Below are 25,112 nucleotides of genomic sequence, written 5' to 3'. Positions count from 1 at the left end.
ACATCCACTATTCTGCCACCGCCCTGCATCAAGTTGCAATGGAGAGCAGCCAATGGAGAAGCGAAGATGTCTTATAGTAATAACATTTTTTCCCAAGTGTGACGCAGGCATCCTCACGTAGCTGAGCAGCTTGCTCTCGTTGCTGTTTCGCAGCTTGCTTGTCCTTGTCCATGACCTGCTCCTTTTCACGCTGCAACTCCACCAGTTCATTCAGGAGGGTCTCCTTTTCTGCAAACTCATCAGCTGAACCACACCTGCACGAAAGGAAAATAACACATTGTACACATATGGTCAGGGCATAAGCATGATGTAGCCATACACATTTTGTTTTACATGCACAGTTTAATGCTGAACTATGATGCTGCGTGGATTCTGTTATACAGAATCTGCAGACAGCAGTCATGTCAAAATTCAGTAAAATGGAATTTGTAAAAGACAAGTACAAAACTGAAATCAACCACATCACTGTTTTTTTGATTTTGCAATGAATGTTTTCCTCACTAGTGATACATTACTGGTACATGTACGGAGGGCACCTGACAACTTACTGCCGTTTTGCCCAGTTCTCCTTCTTCGTGTGCTGCTCCATGCACTTCAGCACGTGATCCCTAACCGCTTTCTTCGACACCAACCCAAATTTCCTGGGAGCTGGCAGCTCCGCCGCCACAGTCTCAAACGCAGAGGAGCCACACTTGATTGGGGCGTCCTGTGCACGGAGCTGGCGTAGCATACACAAATCCATTTGGAGATCGAACCTCACTTGGGACGGTGTTGAGGGCGATGTGGGGCTTGGTGGGGTAGTCGTCATCGCAGGCACCGGTGCTGCGGTGGATGAAGACGCAAGGGTCCACTGGCCAGCCATTGCGAAGAAGAAACAAGTATGAAAAGGAAAGGAAACTGAACGTCAACCAGTCACGATCACTTCTGTTCACTGTACTGCTGTGCCATGTGGTGTCCGGCAGAATTTATTTCATATCGGGCAGGGAGACGATGAAAGCTTCATTCTAAACACAAAAGGAAAGTGTGTACGAACACAAAAGGAAGCATGAGCTCTGGCGCGCGCATACGGGGTAGATCTACGGGAGTTCTACCATAAATGAGAGTGCATCACGTACTGAGGAAGTAGAAAGTAACTTTCGCAAACCACTGCAACTTCGCGTCCAAGTTTTGGAAGTTTCGAAGTTTGTTTCTGTACTCATTCCCAGACTCGAATTTTCTTTCGAACTTTTGCTTTGCTAAACGTCCTTATTGCCAAGTCTCGCGGGTATGCAATTAAGGTTCCGTGAATATAAGAGCGCGCTGCAAGTGGACATCCGCAAGGCTTTCTTCATGGTCGTGGTTTATCCCGAAGACCGTCCGTACCTGCGTTTCCTGTGGACCGGTCGAAGTGACACGAGTTTCTACGTTGACGATTTGGTCTCTCGTGTCTCAAATGCCCCGGAAGCCAAGAAGATGCAAGAGTTCAGCGTGCGTGTGCTTACAGATGCTGGCATGGAGTTCCGCAAGTGGTGAGGCGACGAATTACCAATGCGATCCAGAGGCTGGAGAGAAAGTCCTCAGTCTGAAATGGAAATCCAGTGATGAGTCCGATAGACCACCTGTTTGAACACGGCGATCCCTCCTAAGTGTGTTGCGTCAGTGTTTGATCCGCTAGGTCCAGCAGCACCTACAGTTGTGCCGGTAAAGATGCTGCTACAGCAAGCCTGGAAATTCGGTGGCGACTGGGATAATAAGTTGCCTGATGGCATCGCAGCCGCATGTGCGCAATGGCGGGGAGACTTGGCTGAAGTGGTAGGCTTTGACATACCACGTTGGTTTTGCTGAAATCTTGACATGCCTATTGCGCTTCATGCCTTCGCGGACGCCAGTGAGAAAGCGTTTCGATGCTCTTTGTATGCAGTCATCAATGGACAGTCACACTTGGTATTTGCCAAGGCCAAAGTGGCAAGGGTGTCTCCGCCGACGTTAGCCCGCCTTGAGTTACATGCAGTATGTCTAGCGGCTTGCTATGCGGAGTTTGTGGTGAAGCAGCTGCGTGTGACCTTCACGCAAGTCTATGGCTGGACTGACAGTCTCACTACCGTTTATTGGATCGGTAATCCATCGTACAAATGGAACACATTTGTGGTGAACCGCGTCCTTTAAGACCAAGAGATATCGAAGAAGGTCGGCTTTGTGTGGAACCATTGCCCGGGCCTTCACAACCCGGCAGATTTTCCGTCACGTGGGAGTAATGCACAGCAGATCCGTAGTCTGTTCTTGTTGGGCGGGCCAACCTGGATCACGGAGCCCAATGACTGGCCCACCACATCCTCAACCGCTGGTACTGATGAGTCCAGTGTAGAAGTGCGAGTGTCACCCACCACCTGTAGTCGAGAAACTGATAATGAATGGTGGCTCCGATTCAGTAAGTGGTCGTGGGCACAGGGCATGGCGACTCGAATGTTGCAGTGGAAGCACACTGAGCCTCTTGCTAAACTATTTTGCAGCTGACAACGTATTGTACTGCATCGTTCAAGCCAAATGTTTCGCTGAGGACCTTGAGCTGATGAAGCAAGGTCAACCATTGAAGGCTGGGTCGAAGGTGTATCATCTTGCACCGTCTCTGGAGGAGCATGGGTAGCTCAGAGCCGGGGGACGACTCCACTACAGCGAGTTGGCGTATGGAGCCAAGCACCCAGTTCTAATAGGTAAACATCATCTGACCGAGTAGCTGTTGGAGAAAACGCACGTCGAAAGCATGTACCAAGGTGTAGAAGGGGTCTTGTTGTACATCCGTCAGAAATTCTGGATTATCGGCGGTCGACGAGCGCTACGCAAAATTACTCAGTGATGTGTTATATGCCGCCGCTACAAGGCTAAGGCTGCCTCAGAAGTCTGCCCGCCGCTGCCAACAGACCGAGTTGTTCACGAGAGGCCGTTCGCAACTACCGGCATCGACTATGCTGGTTCGTTGTACGTTTGACGTGGTGTGTTATCTCCGAAGGTATTGATAGCATTGTTTGTGTGTGCCACCACCAGAGCAGTTCAACACACTAAGACTCATGGGTACATGGACGATGGAAAGTTATAATTCCAGACAAGACAAGTACTTCCCAGTTTCCATGCCAGGGTTTCCAGCATAATCCGACTTCAAGTGGGTGAAAATTTGTTCCATTTATGTACAGTACGGATCGGCTATAGCGTTGGTGTTTGATTTTCGTGAAAATATCACTATAGGCGATATATTACTATAGGCGATATGCATACTTAGGTATGCCTGACAAATGCGTGTATGGTGTCATTCGAATCAGTGCAACGTGCAGAGCTACTTCCTGCGGAAACAAAAACTTCGTGATTTTTTGACATGAGTTTTCATGGAGTTGCTGTGCTCAACAAATGTGTTCTTTTGGAAGAGAAACACTTCAACACATTCAATCGACATAACAATATCTACAGGATCGATTAGTGGGAGTAGAGTCTCAGTCTGGGTCGCCATCGCTCGACTCATCACCGCTGAAACCGTTCCAAGTAGCAGGTCGATCGTATTTCACGGAGAAGCTTCTCGGCGTCCTTGATTGTCTTCGCTGTTACCTGAATGCCTTCTCCAACATCTCGACGGAGACCACGGTAGCGCTTCAGCGCTGGTACTCATTACTGCCTCCGATCTCGCTCGAGGATGCCCGGGAACAACAAGCACAGCCCACGCCAAAGATTTCGAATTATTTCCTCCGAGGGATATCATAGTCGTACCAGCGCTTCCTGACTGCCGCGATCAGATCTCGCCATGTACGATGTATAATTGTTTATGATCATCACTATAGCCGATGAAAAATGTTTGCAATAAGATCATTTTGACAAAGAAATCGTATCATTATAGCCGATATATTACTATAGCCGATTATTACTATAGCCGATTATTACTATAGCCGATCCGATATGTATAGAAAGGGGTGGTTTACGAAAATGAATTTGAGAATACGATCACTATAAGAGGCATATTACTATAGCCGATAACCCTATAGCCGATCCGCACTGTACAAGAAAAGATTCGAATGAGTATGATTCGGATATACCTGGGATTGGTGAATGAGTGTTTTAAATAGGTATTTTGAGGTCTAGACAATCTCCTGATGATCAAAATATATGCAGCAACTTCTTGAGAATCCAATATACTATGTTCTATTTCCATTTGTGTGCTTTGGATAATACGTGTATACACCCAATCACTGCTGCAGTATGCAATTGCTTGAATCACGGTCAGTGTACTGAAGATGGCACCTGCAACTGCCAGAAAGGATTCCACGGAGACAAGTGTCAGCATAGTAAGTGAAGTGAATACGCATGCTTCTTAGGGTGCGTTTGGTTGGTATGACCTAGAACAGGATTCACCAGAACAGCGTGTTTGGTTGGGACTGCACCTGTTCTGGGTCGACCAGAACATGTTCTGCTAGCTCCGGCCTCGAGGCCGGAGAAGACCGAGCAGTTTCACTTGTTCACAGTAAAACCTGGCAGGAACATCGATTTTGGTCCCAAAATGATCACGTGCATACGTTTTTGTGGGTTGAACTCGTTGTACCGTACAAAATGACCATGGTGACTCATAAACATTTTGAAGAATGAACAAAGTTTGGCACATTTTTCACAAAAATGTGCTCTGTTTCTGGAGTACCGTTTGGTTGGCATGAGGCTGCTCCATGTGCACCAGCTGTCCGATCCTTTTCTAGTTTGTACAAACCAAACACACCTTTTACTGTTAGGGTAACATGAGTATGTCCAATACTCAATCCCTCTCTTGAAAATTTGAAATGAGCGAGTCGTTGTTTCGCAAAAACTACTGTCAGTAGTATGACCCCCAACATGTAATATTACTTGTCCCTACTTAGCAGAATAACACAGTAGTTGCGAGTATTTCCAGAACTAGGCTGCTAGCAAGACTACAATCATGCGTACCAGGTGTACTGCGTTTGGTTTTGCAAGTGTGTAGGCGTGCATTGTTTTATGTCTGGTCAATAGAATACTCGTATTCGTTTGAATACTCGCTAGTTTTCTCAAATACCACTCGAGTCGATGATTATGGCACACAGTTCAACCATACTGTTGCGGATTTCTGATCGACTATGATTTACGCATGTTGTTGTATTTGGCTCTTGGCTGGTGGAGTCCAGTGTCTGATGTCATATATGGTCTAAGTGTACGCGCGAATATGGTGTGATGTGTGACGTTTATGGTATGTGGTGCATGCAAGAATACGCGTTGTCAGAGAGTGAGGATGTACTTCCGTCTGTGTGAGAGTGACTGTCAAATGAATGCTGTACATGCGCAGTGCTAGTTTGGTCTGGGAATGAGAGTCATGTGTGATTCGTCCGTGGTCTGGTTGTCTTGGTCGGGTCATGTGTTCTGTACGTATTAGTCCCTGATTGGTCGTTTCGATGTGTTCGCCCTTTTCTCTGTTGGTTGTTTATTATTTCTTTGTCTTTTCTCCCCCGTTATCCCGCCCACCAGTTATTTATTTATTCCAAGAGATATTGTTCAAGTAACTGTGTCGTCCTCTTGCCCACGTGAATGAGTCAGAGAGTGGTGGTTTGGCGGGGAGCGGGGGAAATTTCACAACATTGGCGCCCAACGTGGGGCTGGAACCCACAACTCTGAGATTAAGAGTCTCATGCTCTACTTGATGATGGTGTGCAGTGTTTGCAAACCAAACCATTTCCTGTTTTCTTGTGTGGTATTGAAAGCTGGTCAGAGTGCCTTTTTGTGTTTGTTCGTTTTTTGCCGCATTCTCTGCTGCTTCTGCCATAACACCCCTCTGTCCGCTGAAATGATCTGTGCAGCAGCAGTTAGCATGATTTATCTGTGCACATGTTCTGCTGATTTCAGAATTTGGACAAGTATAGATTATAGCAGAGTTTGTAGAATCAATCGACAGCGACACAAGTGTTTATAATCTCGAGAACAGATCAAATTGTTTTCACAGCAATTGAGATTGAGGCTATTAGAGCTGTCTGATGAATTTGAATTGTTTTTGTTGTGCCTATTATGACGCTGGCCATGGTTACAATGCAGTATGTAATCAGTTAGTAACCCCTTGCATTCTGCTTACCTACTGTTGTTCAGACATTGATGAATGTTTGCCGGCTAGCCCATGCCATGTGGATGCTATCTGCATTGATAATGAGGGCGGATACATGTGTCTGTGCAAGTCAGGTTACCACGGAAATGGAACTCAATGTCAAGGTCAGTCAGCAATTTGTAATGAGTACAGAGGTGTCGGCACAGTCAAATTGTTCGTGATGTGGACACTCAAAAGTTATGCTCATTGCGCCAATTTCCAGAGACCAATTTTGTTGGCAGCACTTTACATGTGGCTGATAGAGGCCTGCCATTGTCATGCGTTACGGAGCGTCTTTATATTTTCCGGCTAGGTACTCAAGATCCAGCTGTTAGCCTGTGTTTTTTCATCTAGTCCTGCATCTATCAGGGTGTGTTTAGAGTCTGTTTACAGTCTACTCATGCCAATTAAAACCATGCAATAGCATACAGGTACCTAGGATGGGGTCCCGGCTTCAGACCAGCAATGTTCTTGTTTTCCAGATTTCAGCTTCTTGTTCTTATTGTATTCCGCTAGTGTCCGAGAGTAGATGTGAACTGTACAAAGTAACTTTACATGAAACCCCGTTATTCCTGAGTTTAGTGTTCGGCCTGTTTCATCACAAAAATTGTAATCTTTTTGTTCTTCAAGAGTAAGGCGTTTGAGCTGATGAGCTTGTTACCTACTCTCGGCAAAACATTGAAAGCTATTTTTTGCTTTTGTCCGTCGTCAGGTGAAAGTTCAAGCTAGGCAAAGGAGAGTTGTTCTTCGGCACTCAATGTTACTGTACATAATGAGTACTTTCTCACCTAGTCGCACATGCAGAGAAGCAGCTAAAGTCGCTGCCACAGGAAGGGAGAAAAGTTTTTCTGCAGCAAGGGAGACTCTGCTGGAACTGCCTCAACTATGGCCATGTGGCAAGGGACTATCGGTCAGGCTTGAGGTGCACAAAATGCCAGGGGAAGCACCATCTGCTAATACATGATGTGTTGAATGGAGCAGGTTACAGCCGGGAGAAACCGACTTAGGTAGTAAAAGAGAAGAATGTTGGATCGTGCTGTCTACACTCAGCAAGTGTGCGGCTGATGAGCGGAGTTGCACGAGTTGAGGGAAGAACTCGAAAGGCGAAGTTTCGCGTGTTCCTGGACTCCGGTGCTGAGGCGTCATTTGTGACTGCAGCGTTGGTGTCAACAACACACGTTGGTGTTGTAAATGTACAGGTGAAGTCGTTCGGTGAGGAACCAACCCAACAGCGCATGGATAAGTACGCCATCACGATCCAAGGTAGCTGCGCTATGCTAGCATTCCGGTACGTGCGTTCGTGCTCCCTCCATCTCGCTCTCTCTCCTCTCTCTCTCTCTCTCTCTCCCCCTCTCTCTTTCTGCTGGGCCTGTACTACGCGTCACGTGTTTGGCGCTTGTCGCGTAGCGCTGGACCAGGACGTTACACGTATACACCTGGAGGCACGACAACGTACTCGGGGTCATCGACAGGAACATGCGTGAGGAGATTCGAATCCGCGCTGCTGCAAACACCGTACAAACCGAAAATTCAAATGAGCTTGACTTCATCTTATTATTTCTTTTCTATAATTTCCCTAACAGTTGCTGTGAACACCTGGAGTGGAGAGCGCTTGCTCGAGCGTTGACCCAGGTTCTTAATCCACCATACCCAGTTCGCAAGGCTGGACGGGGTTGTGCGGAGCAGGCTTTCATTTCATCTTTTCTTATTATTTCTGCTTTTCATCACATTACAAAAAAATTGCGCATTTTTTCTCCATCTGCGCATAAAATCTAGACTGACAACCTGCTTGTTAAATCATGCACCTGCTTTCAGGCGTAAAAACCCTGGTGTACAGGTCTCAGTCCCCATTTGTTCGACTTAGAGGGGGACAGAGGGTAGGAGTCACAGTTCTGCGAGGAAGTGGACATGTTGATCCGCAATGGATGGTTGGTACCCCATGACCAAGCAGTCCATGGTGAGCCTGGTGCTGTGTTTCCCTTGTTGGCGGTGGCCCAGACGCACAAGGAGTCCACCCCTGTCCGCCCGTGTTTGGACTACCGGCAACTCAACAATTTGATTGTGTCGCATCGAGGTTTGGACGTGCCTGTTTGCTAGGGAAATTGCGTCAGTGGAGGTCTATTGGCAACGCCGACAGCCACGTGTTGCTGGACATCAGCAAGACTTACCTCAACATCCGCATCGCGCCAGCTCTCGCCAAGTTCCAAACGATCGTCTGGAAGGGCCAGCTGTTCGCAATGGAGAGGACGGGCTTCGGTCTATCGATTGCGCCCAAATTCATGGACATAATCGTTAAGTGGGTCCTCCGTGCGTATGCTGATGTGGATAACTATGTCGATGATTTGTATGCTCCGAAGCCTCGTCTACGTGCTGTCACCGATCAGTTGTCGCAGTACGGGTTGCCCACCAAGCCAGCGGAGCCAGTCGTCTCTGCTAGGGTACTCGGCCTGCTGCTGTCAGAGTCTGCAGATGGCCAAGTGAGGTGGATGTGTCGTGGTGACGTCATGCCGACCTGTCAGCCCGATGCCGTCACAAGGCGCGAGATTTTCAAGTGGTGTGGCAAGCTGACCAGCCACTATTCTGTCTGCTCCTGGCTGCGCCTGGCGTGCAGTTATCTGAAGCGTCGGTCTAGCCTTCAGCCTGGATGGGACGATCCAGTGTCTCATGAAGTCGTCGCTTGTTGTGCGGAAGTCATTCACCGTCTGCAGACCGATGACCCTGCGCAAGGTGTATGGTCAGTTCCTGAAGACGCACAGTGGTCGTTGTGGTGTGATGCTTCGGACATCGCACATGGTGCTGTCATTCAGGCCGATAGTATGATTGTCGAGGATGGCTGCTGGCTGCGGCAGAAGGACGACCGGCGACACATTAACATTGCTGAGCGTGACGCCGTGATCAAGGGGTTGCACCTTGCCATGCAGTGGCAAGTGAAGGAGCTCACGCTATTCACCGATTCCAAGACTGTGGCTGCTAGGTTGCAATCGGTGCTTGGCAAGGTGTCTCGTGTTCGCGTCAGCGGCCTGCAGCAGGTACTTGTACAGCGCCGTCTCCAGATTATCACTGATCTCGTCGCTGTCACGGGTTTGACAGTCAAGGTCCAGTGGATCAGCAGTCAGCAGAACAAGGCGGATCAATTGACCCGTGTTCCCAGCAGCTGGATCCGATGTGGCAAGACGCTCCTTTCTCGGATTGCACCGTCTGTCACCGCTGCGGCGGTGACCGTTAGTCCATTCTCATTGGACAGAGTATGTGCTGCTCAGAATGCAGATCCTCGGATTGTTGCGACTCGCCAGCAAGTCATCGATGGTGACCCAGTTACTGATCCTGCGTTTGTCAAGGTCAAGTCACAGCTCGTAGTCCATGATGGTATGCTGTGTCGAAGTGTGAAGTTGCCGCCCAATGATGCCGTCGTCATTCCTGTTATTCCTAGTTCACTCGAGTCCGATGTCGTTCGTGCTGCTCATGTGAACTGTGGTCATGCGTCTTGGGAGGGTACATGGCGCTTCCTCCGCTCGAAGTGCTATTTCCCGAACATGGCTGCCCAATGTCAGCAGTTTTTTTGTGCGCCACTGTTCGCCGTGTGCTGCTGCCAGCCCAACCAAGGGCGTTTCGGCGGATGCCAGTCGCCCTGTGGTGGCTAATGGCCCAATGGAGTGTTGTAGTAATAGATACTCTGGAACTGGGCGGCGATCAGAGTGGAGAGTACCATTGTGTTCTCGTCTGCATGGATACTTTCACCAAGTGGGTGGAAGTGGTTCTGCTCCGTCAACATGACGCGGCATCAGTGGCCGAGGCATTTGTCGGCCTGTGTACGCGGTGGGGCCCGCCCCGAGTGGTCCGCTGTGATAATGGCACGGAATTCATCAACGCCGTGATGTCATCGCTGTTTGACACGTTGGGTGTGACAGTGCTCAATGGTGCCGTGAGTCATCCCCTATTACAGGGATCTGTTGAGCGATTTAACCGCACTCTCCTCACCTTAATTTGGAAGGTGTTGGATGAGGCTGATGATTGGCGATCTGAGCTGGACGTGTTACTGTATTTCGACCGTATTCGTCCGCACTCTGTCCTCAAGATTTCTCCTATGTGTGCGATGCTTGGCTGGGAGCCCTCCGGTGTTCTCTTGTCGGCTACTCCTGGCTCCATCTGATCTTGAACGCCAGGCTGCTCGGATCCGTGATTTTGTGGAAGCTGAGCTGTCCTCCAAGGACTTTGTTGAGTCTGAAGCTGATAACTGTCTGTTCGCCGTTGGTGATGCCGTTCTTCTACGTCGTGAAGTAGAGTAACCCTCTTGCGCATGTTGTATGTAATGTAATGATTGATACGTACTTTCGATATTGATTTCGCTGGTGCACACGTTGGTGCAGCGCTGGTGCACGCGCTGGTGCACGCGCTGATGCACACACTGGTGCAGCCAGTTGTTTTGCGTTGTACGTGATGCAGCTTGTTGAGGAGAAGGGTTTTCAATATCTTGTGTTCAGTTCTTCTTGCTTCTGGCCTGGTCGAGTTCGTGCTTTTTTCTTCTGTACACTTCTTGTGCATTTTGGAATTGAAATTAATAATTATAGTCCAACTTATATCCTTGCGCTGGTCTGGTGGTGGATAATTCCACAACACTCTCGTTTTGTCTGTCCATTTTGTGTATGGCTGATCCGCTCTCTCATTTTGTCTTCTCTGTGTGTGATATGTAATGCAGCTGTGTGCACAAATCCCTGGGTGAAAAAGAACAAAGCATGTGAATGTAAACCGAGACCAGACGGACCCATCTGCACAGAAGGTAAGGGCTAAAGAAGGCTGCTGCCATTTTAGCCCGCGTGTCAAAGAATATATGACCCATGCATACCCGCGTGCTGGACTGTTGTTTTTGAAGACAAGAAAAAGTACTTCCCGGCGTTTATGCCTGGTTCTCCAGCTTTATTAGCTGAAAGTGTGTTCTATTCAAGTGCAAGGCATGATTATAAGTTGGTTATACCTGGGATTAGGTTGAGTTGGGTAACTCCGCTCTTCTTCCTCGCTCACCGGAGGAATTTCTCTAGTCTCCTTGCGCAACTGGGGAGCACTCCAATGGAGAGAGAAAGATTTTTATAGGGCGGCTTGGTGTGAGAGGTGGACTGAGACTTGACGGCGCTAACGGCGAATATCAAGACCTTACGGCCACGGAGCTGCGGGACTCTGCGCTGGTCGTCTATCCGTGTGGAGGCAAAGCAAACGCGGGCAACATTCTGCTGAAGCGAGCGTGGAGCTGAAGCTGGATTGGTGACTGACGTACCTGCTTACTCCACAACACCGGCGCATAATGATGTGCATGTACAAGACTTCGTGAGTATTCAACTCTAATTCGTGTTCCGTCAGCGTCAGTATCAGCAAGTACAGTCATGTAGTACAATTTGTTCCCAAAATAACTTCGGGACAGTCTGTTCATGGTTTTCATGTTTTATTGGACTCGTTCTCTACACTTGCGATAATTTAGCGGCAATTCTAACGTTGTAGCGTTGTTCTCTTGTAATTTAGTGGAACCTGTATTGAGTAACTGAGTTTTATGTTTCGTTACATTGTCGTCAGATCTCCTGTGTACCGGTTTTGTGGCACAGTGATTATAGCCATTATATTTGGTCGTCTCCATTCTTGTGCAATCATGCATATGTACATGTAGGTTATTATTATTATTATTATTATTATTATTATTATTTTTTCTTATTTTGTTAGGGATTTCCCAACAGGCAATGTTGCCTTTTTACTGGTTGGTTCTCTTCATGTTATTGTGACCAATTTCATAGATGTTGGTTGCCTTGTTGCTTTTCTCCCCTCTCCTCTCACCCAAGCCATTCTGCATAAGCGAAGCTGTGGACGCAGCATACTGCTGCTACACTTCAACGCGGGAATGCGTATAATAATAATAATAATATACCTGGGATTGGTGAATGGGTGTTAGTGTTAGTGTTTGTGGTGATGTTGAGGTCTATACAATGTCATGATGATCAAGATACATGCGACAACGACTTGAGAATCCAATAGGTTATTCAAGTTCTATCCCTATTTGTGTGTTTTGGGAAATATGTGAATGCACCCAATCTCTACTGCAGTGTGCAATTGCTTGAATGATGGTCAGTGTACTGAAGACGGCACCTGCAACTGCCGGAAAGGTTTCCATGGAGACCAGTGTCAACATGGTAAGTAACTGCTAAATGAAGTGAATACTCGTGTTTCTTTGATTCACATGCTCCTGGGAATTGTGACCATACATGTACATGCATACATCAACAATTATTCTTAAGTTATGAATCGGTTCGGAACCAAATTTGGGTTCCGAACCGATTCATACCTGTGTTTTACCACCCCCCCCCCTTCTTTCGGACACAGGAAGCTAGTGCTTGAAGACAGCATGCTTTTCTGGAGACCAGCTCGAGATCTCTCTGACTTCCTAAGAGGCGATTTACGTGACGGCAGTGCATCCCGCCGGGAAGAGAAGCACGTGATCCCGAGAGCTTGCAAAACAGACCACGGAATGTCACGATATGCATTTCCAACCACCCCCCCCCCCCCCTCCCCCTCCCCCAGCCCCTCATGGCACCGGGACATTACCGGGATCCGTTCGCGCCGAAATATGAGCACATGTGACTAGATCTCCATGGTAGCATCAGGCATGGGATGAGTCCTGCCGTCGTGTAAATCACCTCTAAAGCACTTGATTGTTACAGAAATTGTCTCAAGTGCCAAAAGAAGTGCCTCGGAAGTTTAATTCCCGTAGCTATGCAGAAGACGTTACTTCAGTAACGTCTGGCGCTAGCCAGGGTCCACACAGCTTTAATTTGGTGTTTGTTTGTGTGTTTGTTTGTTTGTGTCACGCCTGGCGCTATCCGTATCTTACGGCAAAAAAGCATAGGATGTTATAAATTTTTCAATTCTCCTTTTTTTTCAGGCATATCCTGGGATTCGAACCCGCACTATCGCCCTACATGCATTCCCCCATACACTTCGCATTCATACCCATTCTTCCAAGTTGCGTTACGTTATTATCTTGCGTTTGAAAGCCCTATTTGAATATTGCGGGAAGCTGTATGTGGCCAGCTGTGTTTGATGGTACGGTACGGGAGATGGTGTCGTATTACCCTCGATCGTACCTGTCCCGTCCCTATCCCCTACCGTACCGTGCCATCAAAGACGGCTGGCCACAATGCATATAACTCAAATAGGGCTTTCAAATGCAAGATCACAATGTGAAACAACTTGGAAGAATTAGTATGTATGCGAAGTGCATCGGGGGATGAATGCAGGGCGCGCGATAGTGCGGGTTCGAATCCCAGGTTATGTCTAAAAAAAAGGAATTTTTTAAAGAATTTATAACATCCCTACGCTTTTTTTGTTGTCTAGGTCATCAAGGCAAAAAAGCATAGCGTAGGGCCCTGAGCTTCCAAGCTCTCTCGTTATTGGTATCCCCCCCCCCCCCCCCGCTCCCCTCCCCCCCCCCCCGCACCTCCTTCCCTCACTATCTATGAATTAACCATGGCTCAGCTCTCCAAACCCGGTGCAAAGACGGTCACCGCGAAATTATTCAATGGCCTGCTTGCATATACGCCTAATCAGAGTAACGTTACTAAAGTAGATAATCGGCAAGCGAGATACGGAGGGCTTGATGGCTGATCGAAGCCCAAGGGACCAGCCCGAGGGCTTTGATCAGTCATCAAGCCCGACTGTACCTCGCTTGAATATGCTTCAGACAATCCCCAACCAATATTTTATCGGAAATAACATGCATCTTAACCTATCTATTATTTGAACTGGATTCCGGTATCCATCTGAGAAAGTCGGTGTATGTCGTGTTAGAGTGTGCTGCAGTTGTGTTCTACTTCGCCTGACTGTGTCTTGCATGTGTACTGTGTTATGTTCAGCTTTCAAGACAAAGTGCCTGGGCACAAATAATGCAATATACACCTGGATGGCTCTTGCCAGCTTGCCGTGTTATCCACATCTCGACTATGGCAGCTGCCAGAAGAAAACGAACTTCGTGCACGCCCGCGAGATGTGCGTGAGAAGAGGATACAACTTCGTAGACTATAATTCCTTCACTGAGCTTGGCTTGAAGCTGGGTGTTAGCGACTGCATAAAATCATTGCTGAGCGAGATGATGGCTAGAAGTAACAGCAGCTACAGCACCCCTCTCAAGATATGGACATCGTACATGTACTTTGGTCAGCATGTTATTTACAAGCAAGGCAAGGACAACTCGAGCGACGCACTATTTGACAGGGATGGAAGAGGCAATCATGATGTCATCTGTGAAGGTAGGCTGTTGCGTTTTAACCCCTTTAAGGCTATAGACCATGGCACCCAGGCTCTGCACTTTTTTTGGCAATGAAAAAGATGTATAATCTATACCGGTATATACCATACTTCCCCACATATACGCCCATGGGCATATATGTGAAAATTTGCTGCAAAAAAAGAGTTTTTGCTGTGTGAACATGTCCGGGTAGAAGCCCATACGCTTATATTATGTGCAATAAAGGTTTGTCTGTGTTCTAAACAACGGTGTTATCACAATGCTTAGCAGTATATTCAGCTCCCGGGTGTTTCACCAATAGTGTTCACATTATAAGCGCATTGGGAAACCAGAGGCCACATGCCACGTACTGCTCTTTTCTCTCAACACTTGCAAGCCAGATATGAAAGAAAGAAAGAAAATCATCAGTCACGCCACCGAGACTCGAACTAGGGATCTTGCTATTCGCGAGCAATGCTCTAACCAACTGAGCTACAGTATGACTCTTATCCACAGTGATGGTCAATCTATCCTTCTTCGATCAATCCATATCTGGTACTCCGAGTTTCTTGAGTTTTTTTTCAATCGTCAGGCAACTTTTCTAATTCTCTATATATAGTTAGGAAGCTTGGGAGCAACCACTCATATATATACGTCCTCAGCGCCTGGGCATCATTTTCAATGATGTATATATATATACAGCGGTTAGTGGGTTAAAGGGTGTGTCCAGTGATAGTAGTGGGACAGGAGGAATGAAACAGAGACGGCGAGAGTAGTGAATGCTACCGAGGTTTCCCTCTTCAATGAGAAACCTACCGCTCTAGCCAGGGTCATATCCACACATGAGTAACCAATTAGTTTCATCTGCGAAGAAACATTTCATGTGTATGCTTGTGCCATAACCCGGTGTTATACTACTCCTTTGGTAGAACCGCTGAATGATTTGCAAATGTGACACGGTGCTGCTCTATGAAGTCTGCCGAGCCCCAGGCCTGTGAACATTGAACTACTCACTAGCTCTGGGCACTTCCGTATCCATGAGATCACGTGTCATGGAGCGGGGCATTTGATTTCAAGCCTCCCTTATTCGTAGATTTGTTTCATGATGTGTTTCTACCCGCAACTGTATTTTCCCTTGATTTGCAGCCAAATGGCTCCAGGCCAACGATTCTGTACACGCCGCAGCAACTCCAGCACACAGACCCAGCGTGACTGAGCAGTTCGCAGAGGACGCATGTCAGGAGTACGGATATCATCTCATTACCAAGGAGTGGCTAGAAGAACATGGCTATGTGTTAACAGAGCGCTGGCTAGAGAAGTTGGCCTTATTGCATAAGCACCAGCAAGCACCTTACCACGTCGCGTCAATCCGAGTCAATGGCCGTTCCCTTTACAGAACCGTAATGTTTAGCGCACAAAAGCAGACGTTTCAGAACGCCACAAGCAAAACTCAAGCCCAGATTCTCTGTGTCAGTAAGTGAGACAAGGCTCCTTAACTTAAAAGGCTGACCATGCGCAAGTAGTGCTCTTACCATGCACAAGTAGTGCTCTGCCCTTGTGTGTGACCTCAGCACGATGAGTATACTGTTGTGCATTTGTGCATTTGTGTAACATGTGTCCTGTGCCACCGTTAACTGTGTGAACAGGGCTTGTGCTAATAATGTGCCACTATGTACGATGTGACCTTGCAACGTGCAAACATGTCGTATCCAAGCATTCCTTGCACGCACAATGGATCCCAATATAGAGAGCCCTTCCTGAACTGAGGATCAGGTTGTGTTTTTTTTTGTAATTTCGAAGTTTTGATTGCGACTTGCTTGTTTGGCGCAAGCAACTTTATTTGTTGGAAGAAAGTCTATGCAGTGTAGCGTGGCGATTGTCCACAACCCTGGGAGCGCAGGCCATATTATCTAGGTGTTCGAATGAGGGGTATGATGGGATATTATTTTACAGTCAAACACCGATTGTGCGGACGTTAACTATCCGGACAATCGGTTATCCGGATCTCCTGGTCGGGCTGGACAACATACAAAATTGGTAGCTTTTTTTTTGAAGTTTTGCTGATTTTTGCCACTCGGAGCACCACTCAAGCGATGCCCAAGATGTTTTACAGCAGGTTGTTCAGTCAAAATGTACAACGATGAGAAGCTGGAGTGCACCTAGGTCCTGTTGTACTACCGAAGAGAATTCAAAATGGTGAAAATTTGCTGGAATATGCATGTGATAGATGTATGAGTGGTCCCATAACCGACCATTCTTCTCCTCTGATCACCGTGGAAATGGCCAGTGCCCCGAAGGGTGGCTGACAATTGGCACCCTGCTGTATTTTAACGGCAACTGTCAAATGCACTATGCTTTAGCTCCTTGGCAGATCCTATGAGGGTAAATACTGAAAAATCCCTGCTCTCACGCATCAGTTCCTATAATGTTTTGCTGAATGATAAGGTTTCTTGGACCATCATTTTGGATTATCAAAAATGTCAAGTGTTAGGGACTGTAAAGGCCGATTCACAATACAAATTCTTGCGACGCGACATCCAACTTTACAACACCTGCGACGAGCTGCGACAGCGACACACAGTTCACAATAGATGATATCCCAAATAACGTGCTACTAGACTTGAGGGGGCATTGCACACAAGTTGCATACAAATTATACTACAATGTGTACACGGTAGGCCCTGAGCTCTGCATGAGGACAAGTCACAGGTAACTGTACAACTTTGAACGTTGTATGCAACTACTTACTCTGCAATGCCCTCCCAAGTCTAGTTGCACGTTATATGGCATATCATCTATCGTTTTCATGTTTGCGACATCCTTATGCGCTAGTAGTACTATGCACGTGCACTGCATGTGCACCCAGGGTCAAAACAGTACTCCATTTTGTGTATGTCGTACAACATTCTTCAACTTCTGCGACAGGTGCTTTGCAACAGCTTGCGACAGCTCGCGACAGGCAGATTCTTGTCGCAACTGTCGCAAATCGTGTGTCACGTCGCAGAAAGTTGTACTGTGAATCGACCTTTAGAGTGTAATGCAATTGACTTTTTGTTGTCCTGTTCTGCACAGAGACATGTGAGACCGGTGTTCTTGGACCAAACCTGAGTTGTGTGTGTAACCGCACCTCAACCTATGGTCAATATTGTGAAAAGGGTAAGACACCAAGCCATTCGTTTTTTTGTTTTATCTGAGAACACGCAGCAAGACTGCTGGAGATCATCCAGTATCATGATCTATGCAAGCGGAGAGACCGGCCCAATTTACCTAGACCACTTAGTTAGTGTGAAAGTCATGGAGAGCCTTGTACCTCGCATGAAGCATTTGCTGGAGATGGCTGACATTGCCACGGCTAAATGGTTAATTAACTCGTGCTCAAGGGTCTCATCGATTGGCGAAACTGGATTGAGTGCGAGCAGGCAGTGACATTCGAACAACGCTGGCCAAATCTAACAAAGCAAGGGTGTAGTACGCAAAATGCACGCATGTCGTACAAAGATTCTGTGAAGGCTTCCAAAAAACGTCAACGTCCATTTCCACTCCAGCGACTCCCGGGTTGGGGGCCGGTGTGGTCGGATTCCACTCCAAGTACACCTACTCCGGATTCGGCCAGATTAGGCCAATTGATCACGCACTTGCTCGGAACGCACTTGCTCTGGATTCGCCCTATCGATCATGCCCATCCCAGTCAAATGTTGTTGTTGTTTCAAATCTTTATTCTCACGATAGCCAGTGGCCAATAAGAGATAATAGTGTAAGAAAGGAGAAAGAGTGAGGAAGAATTGGGTGGGCAAGGCGTAGGGGTTAATGACTACTTAAGTGTACGGGCAGGGGTGGTCGCCACACGAGCATACAGAGTTGTGCAACAGCAGGGATATCTCGGATTTGAAGGGAAAACGAGAAGGGATTTCGCGAAGCTGGGTGGGCAAGCAATTAAAGTAATGAAGGGCTTTGTACAGGGGAGAATGGAGACAGCGGTCAGTCCGCGGAGTCGGCAATGCCAAGTATGAGAGCGACGTAAATTATACGAAGGTTGCACGTTGCTAACAGTATGCGGCGAGAGTATATGTGGTGGGGCATAATTGTGGCGCAAAGAATGCGCGAAGAGTGTATGTTTAACTTAAAAGTGTGAAAATAATGTTGGCCATTTGATGCGATGCAAAAGGTGGGAGTGTTCTAAGTGTGTGTAAAGGGGAAGGTGGAGACATATTCTGGCGGCTTTCCGCTGGAGTCGTTCTAGCCTGTCAAGGGAAGTGTGTGACAACGGTGTGAGAGCATTGCTCGCATATGAGAATATAGGTAGTATGTATGTCTGATAGATGTGAGATAAAGAATCACTGGTGAGTGTAGACCTTAGTCTAAAAAGAATATTGAAAGACTTGAGTGATTTTTTGACTATGTATTCAACATGCTCCGTCCAACGGAGGTCATGCTTAAAGATTATTCCGAGGTGTTTGTGTTTTTGTGCTACGGTAAGCGGAATATTCCTGAGGGTGATCTGGGGTAGCTGTTCAGGGGGGCGGTTATTGTGGTAGAACGGGAGGATGACTGTTTTCTTTGTGTTAACCAGCAGGTGCCATCTTTGAAGCCAGTCTCCAGCTGCTGTGACACTCTGTAGTTTCGGGTGCAGTCTTGAAGATTTCTCGCTTTGGAAATCAGAGCGGTGTCATCTGCAAATTGGCTACAGGTGGTGCCGGGATTCTCACTTGCGTGTGGAAGGTCTATGTTGTAGACAAGGAATAGAAGCGGCTCAAGAATAAATCCCTGAGGGACGCCGACAGGGATCTCGAGGAAAGGCGATAGGTCGCCATCCACCTGGACCCTCTGCCGACGCCCCAACAGGTACCGTCGGAACCACTTCAGGGCGTTGCCCTGGACACCATAGTGGGAGAGTTTTGCTGGAAGGCCGGCATGCCACACACGATCGAAGGCCTTGCTTAGATCAAAAAAGCAGGCATTGACGTGTTTCCCGTCGTCTCTCGCAGTGGAGAGGGTATGGACGAGACGGGCGATCTGCTGCGCAGTGCCGTCTTTCTCGCGGAATCCGGACTGCTGGTTTGGCAGGTGGGGTGTGATGTGCTTGTAGAGGAGTTGACGTGCAATTTTTTTCTTGGATTTTTGATGTAGTGCTCAAGAGAGAGATGGGTCTATAATTTGTTGGTTGGGTTGGGTCACCAGGCTTGAGTACTGGAGTAATGGTGGCATCTTTCCACTCCTGTGGGATATCTCCGGTTTGGAACGATATATTAAAGAGGTACGATAACGACGGTGCAAGTTCCTTAGCCGCTTCTTTGAGTAGGCGGTTTGGAATAGAGTCGAGCCCGGGGCTTTTGTTGGTATCAACTCCGCGGAGGAGTTTTTCGACCTCAGCTTGGGAAGTCGAGATTTCTTGAAGGGGACTGAGGATGTCAGGGGTGGTGTTGATGGCTGAAGTTTGCTCATCCGCATTGGCCACGGACAGCTTGCTCTGTGAAATGAAGAATTCGTTGTTGTTGTTGTTGTTTATTTTTATTTTACTTCACCAAGTGAACAGGCATTTCTGCCTTCTCACCAGGTCAGCGGAGACAAGACTAAATGATAAATGTCTCGATTTCCACTAAGCATAGAGTAACACCCCGTGCATTTTTCTATGCCACTCCGTGCATGCGTTTATTGATGGGCGTTGCAGCATGCAAGTGCTTGAATCAGGGTCAGTGTGACAACAAAGGTGAATGCAGCTGCCCGAAAGGATTCACCGGAGACAAGTGCCAACTCGGTAAGTAGAAGAGATTTAGTTTTCTTCAAGTATTCTTTTTCAGTTCCCTTGGGATTTTTTAATCATGCACTGACAAGTACTTTGACTCGCTAATGAAGGAGTCCACGCTTATTGGACATGATCGTACGAGGCATAATAAGAAATTCTATGTCAACAGTCCATGGTAGCCATGGAAACAGAGTGTGGAATTTTGCATTCCACTGCCATGGCAATCAATATGCCATGGTCGAAATTCACTTTGGACGCAGTTGCAAGCGCTTCGACAGGAACATGGGCGCCCATTTTGAAAATTGATAAAATTGCACATATGCAATGCCCTGGATGTAGTCTTGCCTTTTGCGTCATTACTTTGTACTACAAGAACCTCATCTCACCCATTGTTTCAACAAGATTCTCAAGCAACAGCACTTTTGCAGCGCAATTTCTTGGGTTCTACCGGTAGGACCCGTGGTCTTACCGGTAGGACGGCATGCTAGCAATCATTAACAATCCAGAATCACGGGTGGTCAATATCATTCTGGAATTGCCCAACTAAATGCAACTTTAGTCTGTCTGACTTCGTGTCTGGCTGATTTACTCTCTTCCTCTTCTTCCCCTTCCTTGCCATGTGTGATGCAGTTGTGTGTACACATCCCTGGGTGAAAAAGAACAAATTATGCGAATGTGCGACCAGACTAGATGGACCTAACTGCACAGAAGGTAAGGGCTGAAGAAAGCTGCTGTAATGTATGTAGGCATGTCAGAGAATGTATGACCTATGCTCTCACGCATGCTTGAATGTTGTATTTTGAAGACAAGAAAACAACTCCAGAGTCCTCATGCGGGCTTCTCCGACCTATTCTGCAACATATGCTCAGTTTGTAGCCGGGATGTAATTATTTTAAACTGATTGGGAGAGCATATGTCGGCTACAAGAATTCTGGCTAATCTGAACACTGCAACTAGAATACACCAAAAGGGGCGAAGAAGCTAAAATATTGTGTTGCCTTGTAAAAAAACTGATCTAAAAAATAAGAAAAGAAGAAGCTACAAATTAATACATCTCTGCACTTGAAGTGTAAAGCGTGAAGTGTGCAAAGCAGCGTGCACGGAAGTCAATGCTGCGCCCCTACCCCTTCGGCAAAAATATTGATATGGGGAGTTGGACACCCTCGTAAGTGGTTAAAAAAGCTGGTTTGAGGCGTCAATGATGATGGGCAAGGACATGTGAACAATTTCTCGACAGTCCGGTATTCTATTCCTTTTTGTGTGCTTTGGAAATGCGTGAATATTCCCAATCACTGCTGCAGCATGCAAATGCTTGAATGACGGCCAGTGCACCGAAGATGGCACCTGCATCTGCCGGAAACGTTTCCATGGAGATCAGTGTCAGCACAGTAAGTATATGCCGTATGAAGTAAACCCGTGTTTTGTTCATGTTTCTGGAATACTGTAAAATGACGCAAATATTAACCATCGTGAAATCAAGCTTCAACAGTGGGTGTATGTAGGTGTCCACTGTGCTTCGCGACCTTTTGCCATCGCAAACTTGTTGGTTCTAAGAAATCGCGAAAATTTAGTGACGCGGATATTGGGCGATTTACTGTAGTCGAAAGCGCGGCTGCTGTTGGCTGTGAGCTGCGCTTGGTGGGTCTTTACATTTGTGGCATTCTCCGTCCGCACTATGTACACGCCAGTGTCCGAGTTTACTAGGCCCACGGGCACCATACAACAGGACAGCTAGCTTCATGGACCTGCAGGCGGGGAAGATCATTGGACATGCATTCGTAGTGCGTTTGTACGTGCGGCTGTTCATAGTCCCATAGGTCTGTCCATGTGGCTCTGCAACAAGATACCTGGCCACGTCAGGTGCACTTGCAGCGTTACGAACAAATGCAAGTTCGATTATGAAGATATTAGAGTTCATTCTTGTAGGCAGCATATTCTTGTACACGACCGCACTATAACCGATATGTACTGTAACAGTTTAGGGCAAGGAACAAAGCAAATAGCGCCTGACGTAGGTGTTTTGTTCGGAAGTTTGAGGAAAGTTGAGGGCGGAAAAGTCTGATTAAAAAAATGACTGCCATCACCAGAACTACCGTAAAACTTGGTTTCAGCGACCACTCCAAGGTGCAAGCAAAAGCGGTCGTTAAAGCCAGGTGGTCTTTAGAACCAGGTCCCACAGTGTCTGTGTGGAACTGTCAGTCCATGGAAAAAATGGTCCGTGTTAAGAGCAGGTGGTCGCTAAACCCAGAGGTCGCTTACACCAGGTTTTACTGTATAGCTGTGATGATCCGATGATATTTCTGATCATTTTAGTAAACAAATTCTGAAATGGACTGCGGTATCCCTACGGAGCAAGTGTACGTCTTGTTAGGCTGTGGTCCAGTTGTGTTCTACTTCACCTGACCGTGTCTTGCATGTGCACTGTGTTATGTTAAGGTTTCAAGACAAAGTGCCTGGGTACAGATAAGGCAATGTACACCTGGATGGCTCTCGCCGGCTTGCCGTGTCATCCACACCTCGACGGTGACAGCTGCCAGAAGAAGACGAACTTGACGCATGCCCGACAGATGTGCAAGAGAAGAGGATACGACGTGGTAGACTATAATGCCTTCACAACCCTGTCTCTGGGCGTGCGGGACTGCATGGAAGCATTGCTCAACAAGATGATGGCAAGCAATTTCAACAACCCTATCACAATATGGACATCTTTCTTGAGGGATGGCAAGCATGTTATTTACAAGGAGGGCAAGAACAACTTAAGAGAAGAGTTACATGATAGTAGTGGAGCAAGCCATCTTGATTTTGAGATGATGGCGAGCGGTGACAGCAACCCTATCTCCCTATCGTCAGGGCAAGGACAAGTTAAGAACAAGTTGAGAGAAGAGTTACATGATGATGGTAGTGGAGCAAGCCATCTTGATGTCAAGATGATGGCGAGCGGTGACAGCAACCCTATCTCCCTATCGTCAGGGCAAGGACAAGTTAAGAACAAGTTGAGAGAAGAGTTACATGATGATGGTAGTGGAGCAAGCCATCTTGATGTCAAGATGATGGCGAGCGGTGACAGCAACTCTATCTCAATATCGGCATCGCTCGAGGAGGATGACCAAAATATCATGTACCAGCAGCGCAAGAACCAGTTAAGAGAAGAGTTACTTGATAGTAACGGAGCAAGCCATCATGATGTCATCTGCGAAGGTAGGCTGTTGCATTGTGATCATATGAACGAGTGAGAGAAAAATGTTGAGTAGCCAGGGACGAATGGATAGGGTAGGCACGGCAAGAGTTATTACAACCGAGGTTTCTGAGTTCAATTGGAAACTGATCGGTATAGCCAGATTCAGACCCACACACACGGAAGCAATCAAAACACTTCTATCATATGCTTATGTAACCCGGCATCATACTACTCCCTTCGTTTGACCACCAAGTAATCCGCAACTATGGCATGGTTCTGCTCAATGAAGTCTCCCCAGCCCCATAATTAATGACGTCAACTTGAAAGTCTGTCGGGAGAGCAGGGTATGTGGAAGTTGCACACTCTGGGGGGTTATGTACTCTTGGTATAACCGCTGGGTGATTCCCAACTATGGCACGGTGCTGCTCAGTGAAGTCCACCCAGCCCCATGCCTGCAAATATAGGCCGACACCTGAACCTGTCTCAGAATAGGGGTGAAATGGTAGCATTGACCTTTCCGTTAGACCGGGTTTTATTGAGCATGACTAGATTGTGGGCACCCGTTATTTAGATTTATTTCGTGACTTTTGTCAAAAAGGCAGAAGAGACCAGAGAGAATCGGTTAAATAATTGTTGTGATGCTTCGTTTCATGCACAAAGTGGAGCTAAGGCAGTCCTTTGTTGGATCGCTCCATCCTGGTGGTGTTGAGTACTCCAAGCCATCTGGGAATGCTCACTGTTGTCATTGCGTTTGTTATACATACAGTCGTTCCTCTCTAATCCGGCACCTGTTGCAATGGAATTTTCTGCTGGATAAACAAGGGTGCCGCGAGTGGATTATCAAATCCTGCCCTCCAACCCGGCCCACATGTTACCATACATGTTTGTGTCGTATATCAAAACATAGGGATCTTCTGTGTCAAACCAAGTACTTTGTGGAATCATGGAATGCATGTCTATAACATACACTTGGGATTATCTTATGTACTAGCATAGGATATTTATTCCCAAATGTATGTTACATGTGTTGTGTATGTTACAATGGTCCCTGACAGTATGCGATGTACAACTGCTGAATTAGAAAATCAAATTATGTTCAGTTTGAGTGATTTGTTGCAGAAAATCGCTGCTGGAGGCGGAATTCAAGTGCCGGATTAAAGGGTAGAAAAAGAACTGAAAAAAATCGTTTAACCAGAAAGTGTGCTGGTTTGCAAGGGTGCTGGATACACAAGTGCCGGATTAGAGAGGGACGACTGTATTCCCTATTGCCTACTGTATGTGCCCTTGTTTTGCAGCCAAGTGGCTTCACGCCAACTCCTCAGTATACACCACAGCAACGCCAGCACTGAGGCCCAACGTCACTGAGCAATTCGCAGAGGAGGCATGTGAGCAGTACGGACTTCACCTCATAACCGGGGCCTGGCTGCAAGCACATGGCCATGTATTAAGAGAGAGATTCCTAGAGAGATTGGCTATTCGGCAAGCACCTTACCACGTCAAACCAATCGTGGTGAACGGCAACTCCCTTTACAGAACCGTAACGTTTAGCGAGAGAAAACAGAGGTTTGTGAACACCACAAGCAATCACCGAGCCCAAATCCTCTGTGTCAGTAAGTGAGATGTCTTGAACTTTTAAAAGCAATACGATAAAATTATAGCATGTGCCTAACAAACTCGGCAACCTGCACCACTGGGACTGCTTACGCACATTTTCACCTTACCTGTGGCCTACCATGAGATCAGAAATGACGTACTGCACAAATTACGCTCCCACAGGAACCACCCCGAGTTGCACACTCTGGTTTATGTACTCTTGTCATTAGTGTTTGGCACAAAACGC

The 25,112-nt window shown here is 47.1% G+C and overlaps 2 protein-coding genes across 2 annotated transcripts in view; both read left to right on the top strand.

Annotated features, from left to right (window-relative positions):
• Positions 1-10,879, top strand: part of LOC135821654 (neurogenic locus notch homolog protein 4-like) — a 36,000-nt gene extending 25,121 nt beyond the window's left edge. The window contains exons 7-9 of the mRNA XM_065334653.1: positions 4,218-4,304; positions 6,097-6,216; positions 10,788-10,879. Of these exons, the coding sequence (XP_065190725.1) occupies positions 4,218-4,304; positions 6,097-6,216; positions 10,788-10,879 (299 nt within the window). The remainder of the gene's footprint in view (positions 1-4,217; positions 4,305-6,096; positions 6,217-10,787) is intronic.
• A 1,273-nt stretch (positions 10,880-12,152) lies between these two features.
• Positions 12,153-24,890, top strand: LOC135821653 (uncharacterized). The gene is made up of 9 exons (XM_065334652.1): positions 12,153-12,261; positions 13,981-14,373; positions 15,498-15,824; positions 17,424-17,507; positions 20,020-20,106; positions 20,725-20,805; positions 21,396-21,482; positions 22,531-23,292; positions 24,568-24,890. Exons 1-9 carry the CDS (start codon positions 12,153-12,155, stop codon positions 24,888-24,890), a joined length of 2,253 nt encoding a protein of 750 aa, XP_065190724.1.
• The last annotated feature ends 222 nt before the right edge of the window (positions 24,891-25,112 follow it).

This window comes from Sycon ciliatum, chromosome 7, assembly GCF_964019385.1.
Source record: "Sycon ciliatum chromosome 7, ocSycCili1.1, whole genome shotgun sequence".
In the NCBI taxonomy this organism is placed as follows: Eukaryota; Metazoa; Porifera; class Calcarea; order Leucosolenida; family Sycettidae; genus Sycon; species Sycon ciliatum.
The sequence above is the reverse complement of the archived record's forward strand: the minus strand, read 5'-3'. Positions and strand labels throughout refer to the sequence as shown.

Excerpts from the sequence above, each read along its gene's own strand:
- LOC135821653 (XM_065334652.1), top strand. The coding sequence starts at position 12,153 with ATGCACCCAATCTCTACTGCAGTGTGCAATTGCTTGAATGATGGTCAG. Across the intron at positions 17,508-20,019 it reads TGGTCAATATTGTGAAAAGG|CATGCAAGTGCTTGAATCAG; the intron begins GTAAGACACCAA and ends TGGGCGTTGCAG. Across the intron at positions 20,107-20,724 it reads CGGAGACAAGTGCCAACTCG|TTGTGTGTACACATCCCTGG; the intron begins GTAAGTAGAAGA and ends TGTGTGATGCAG.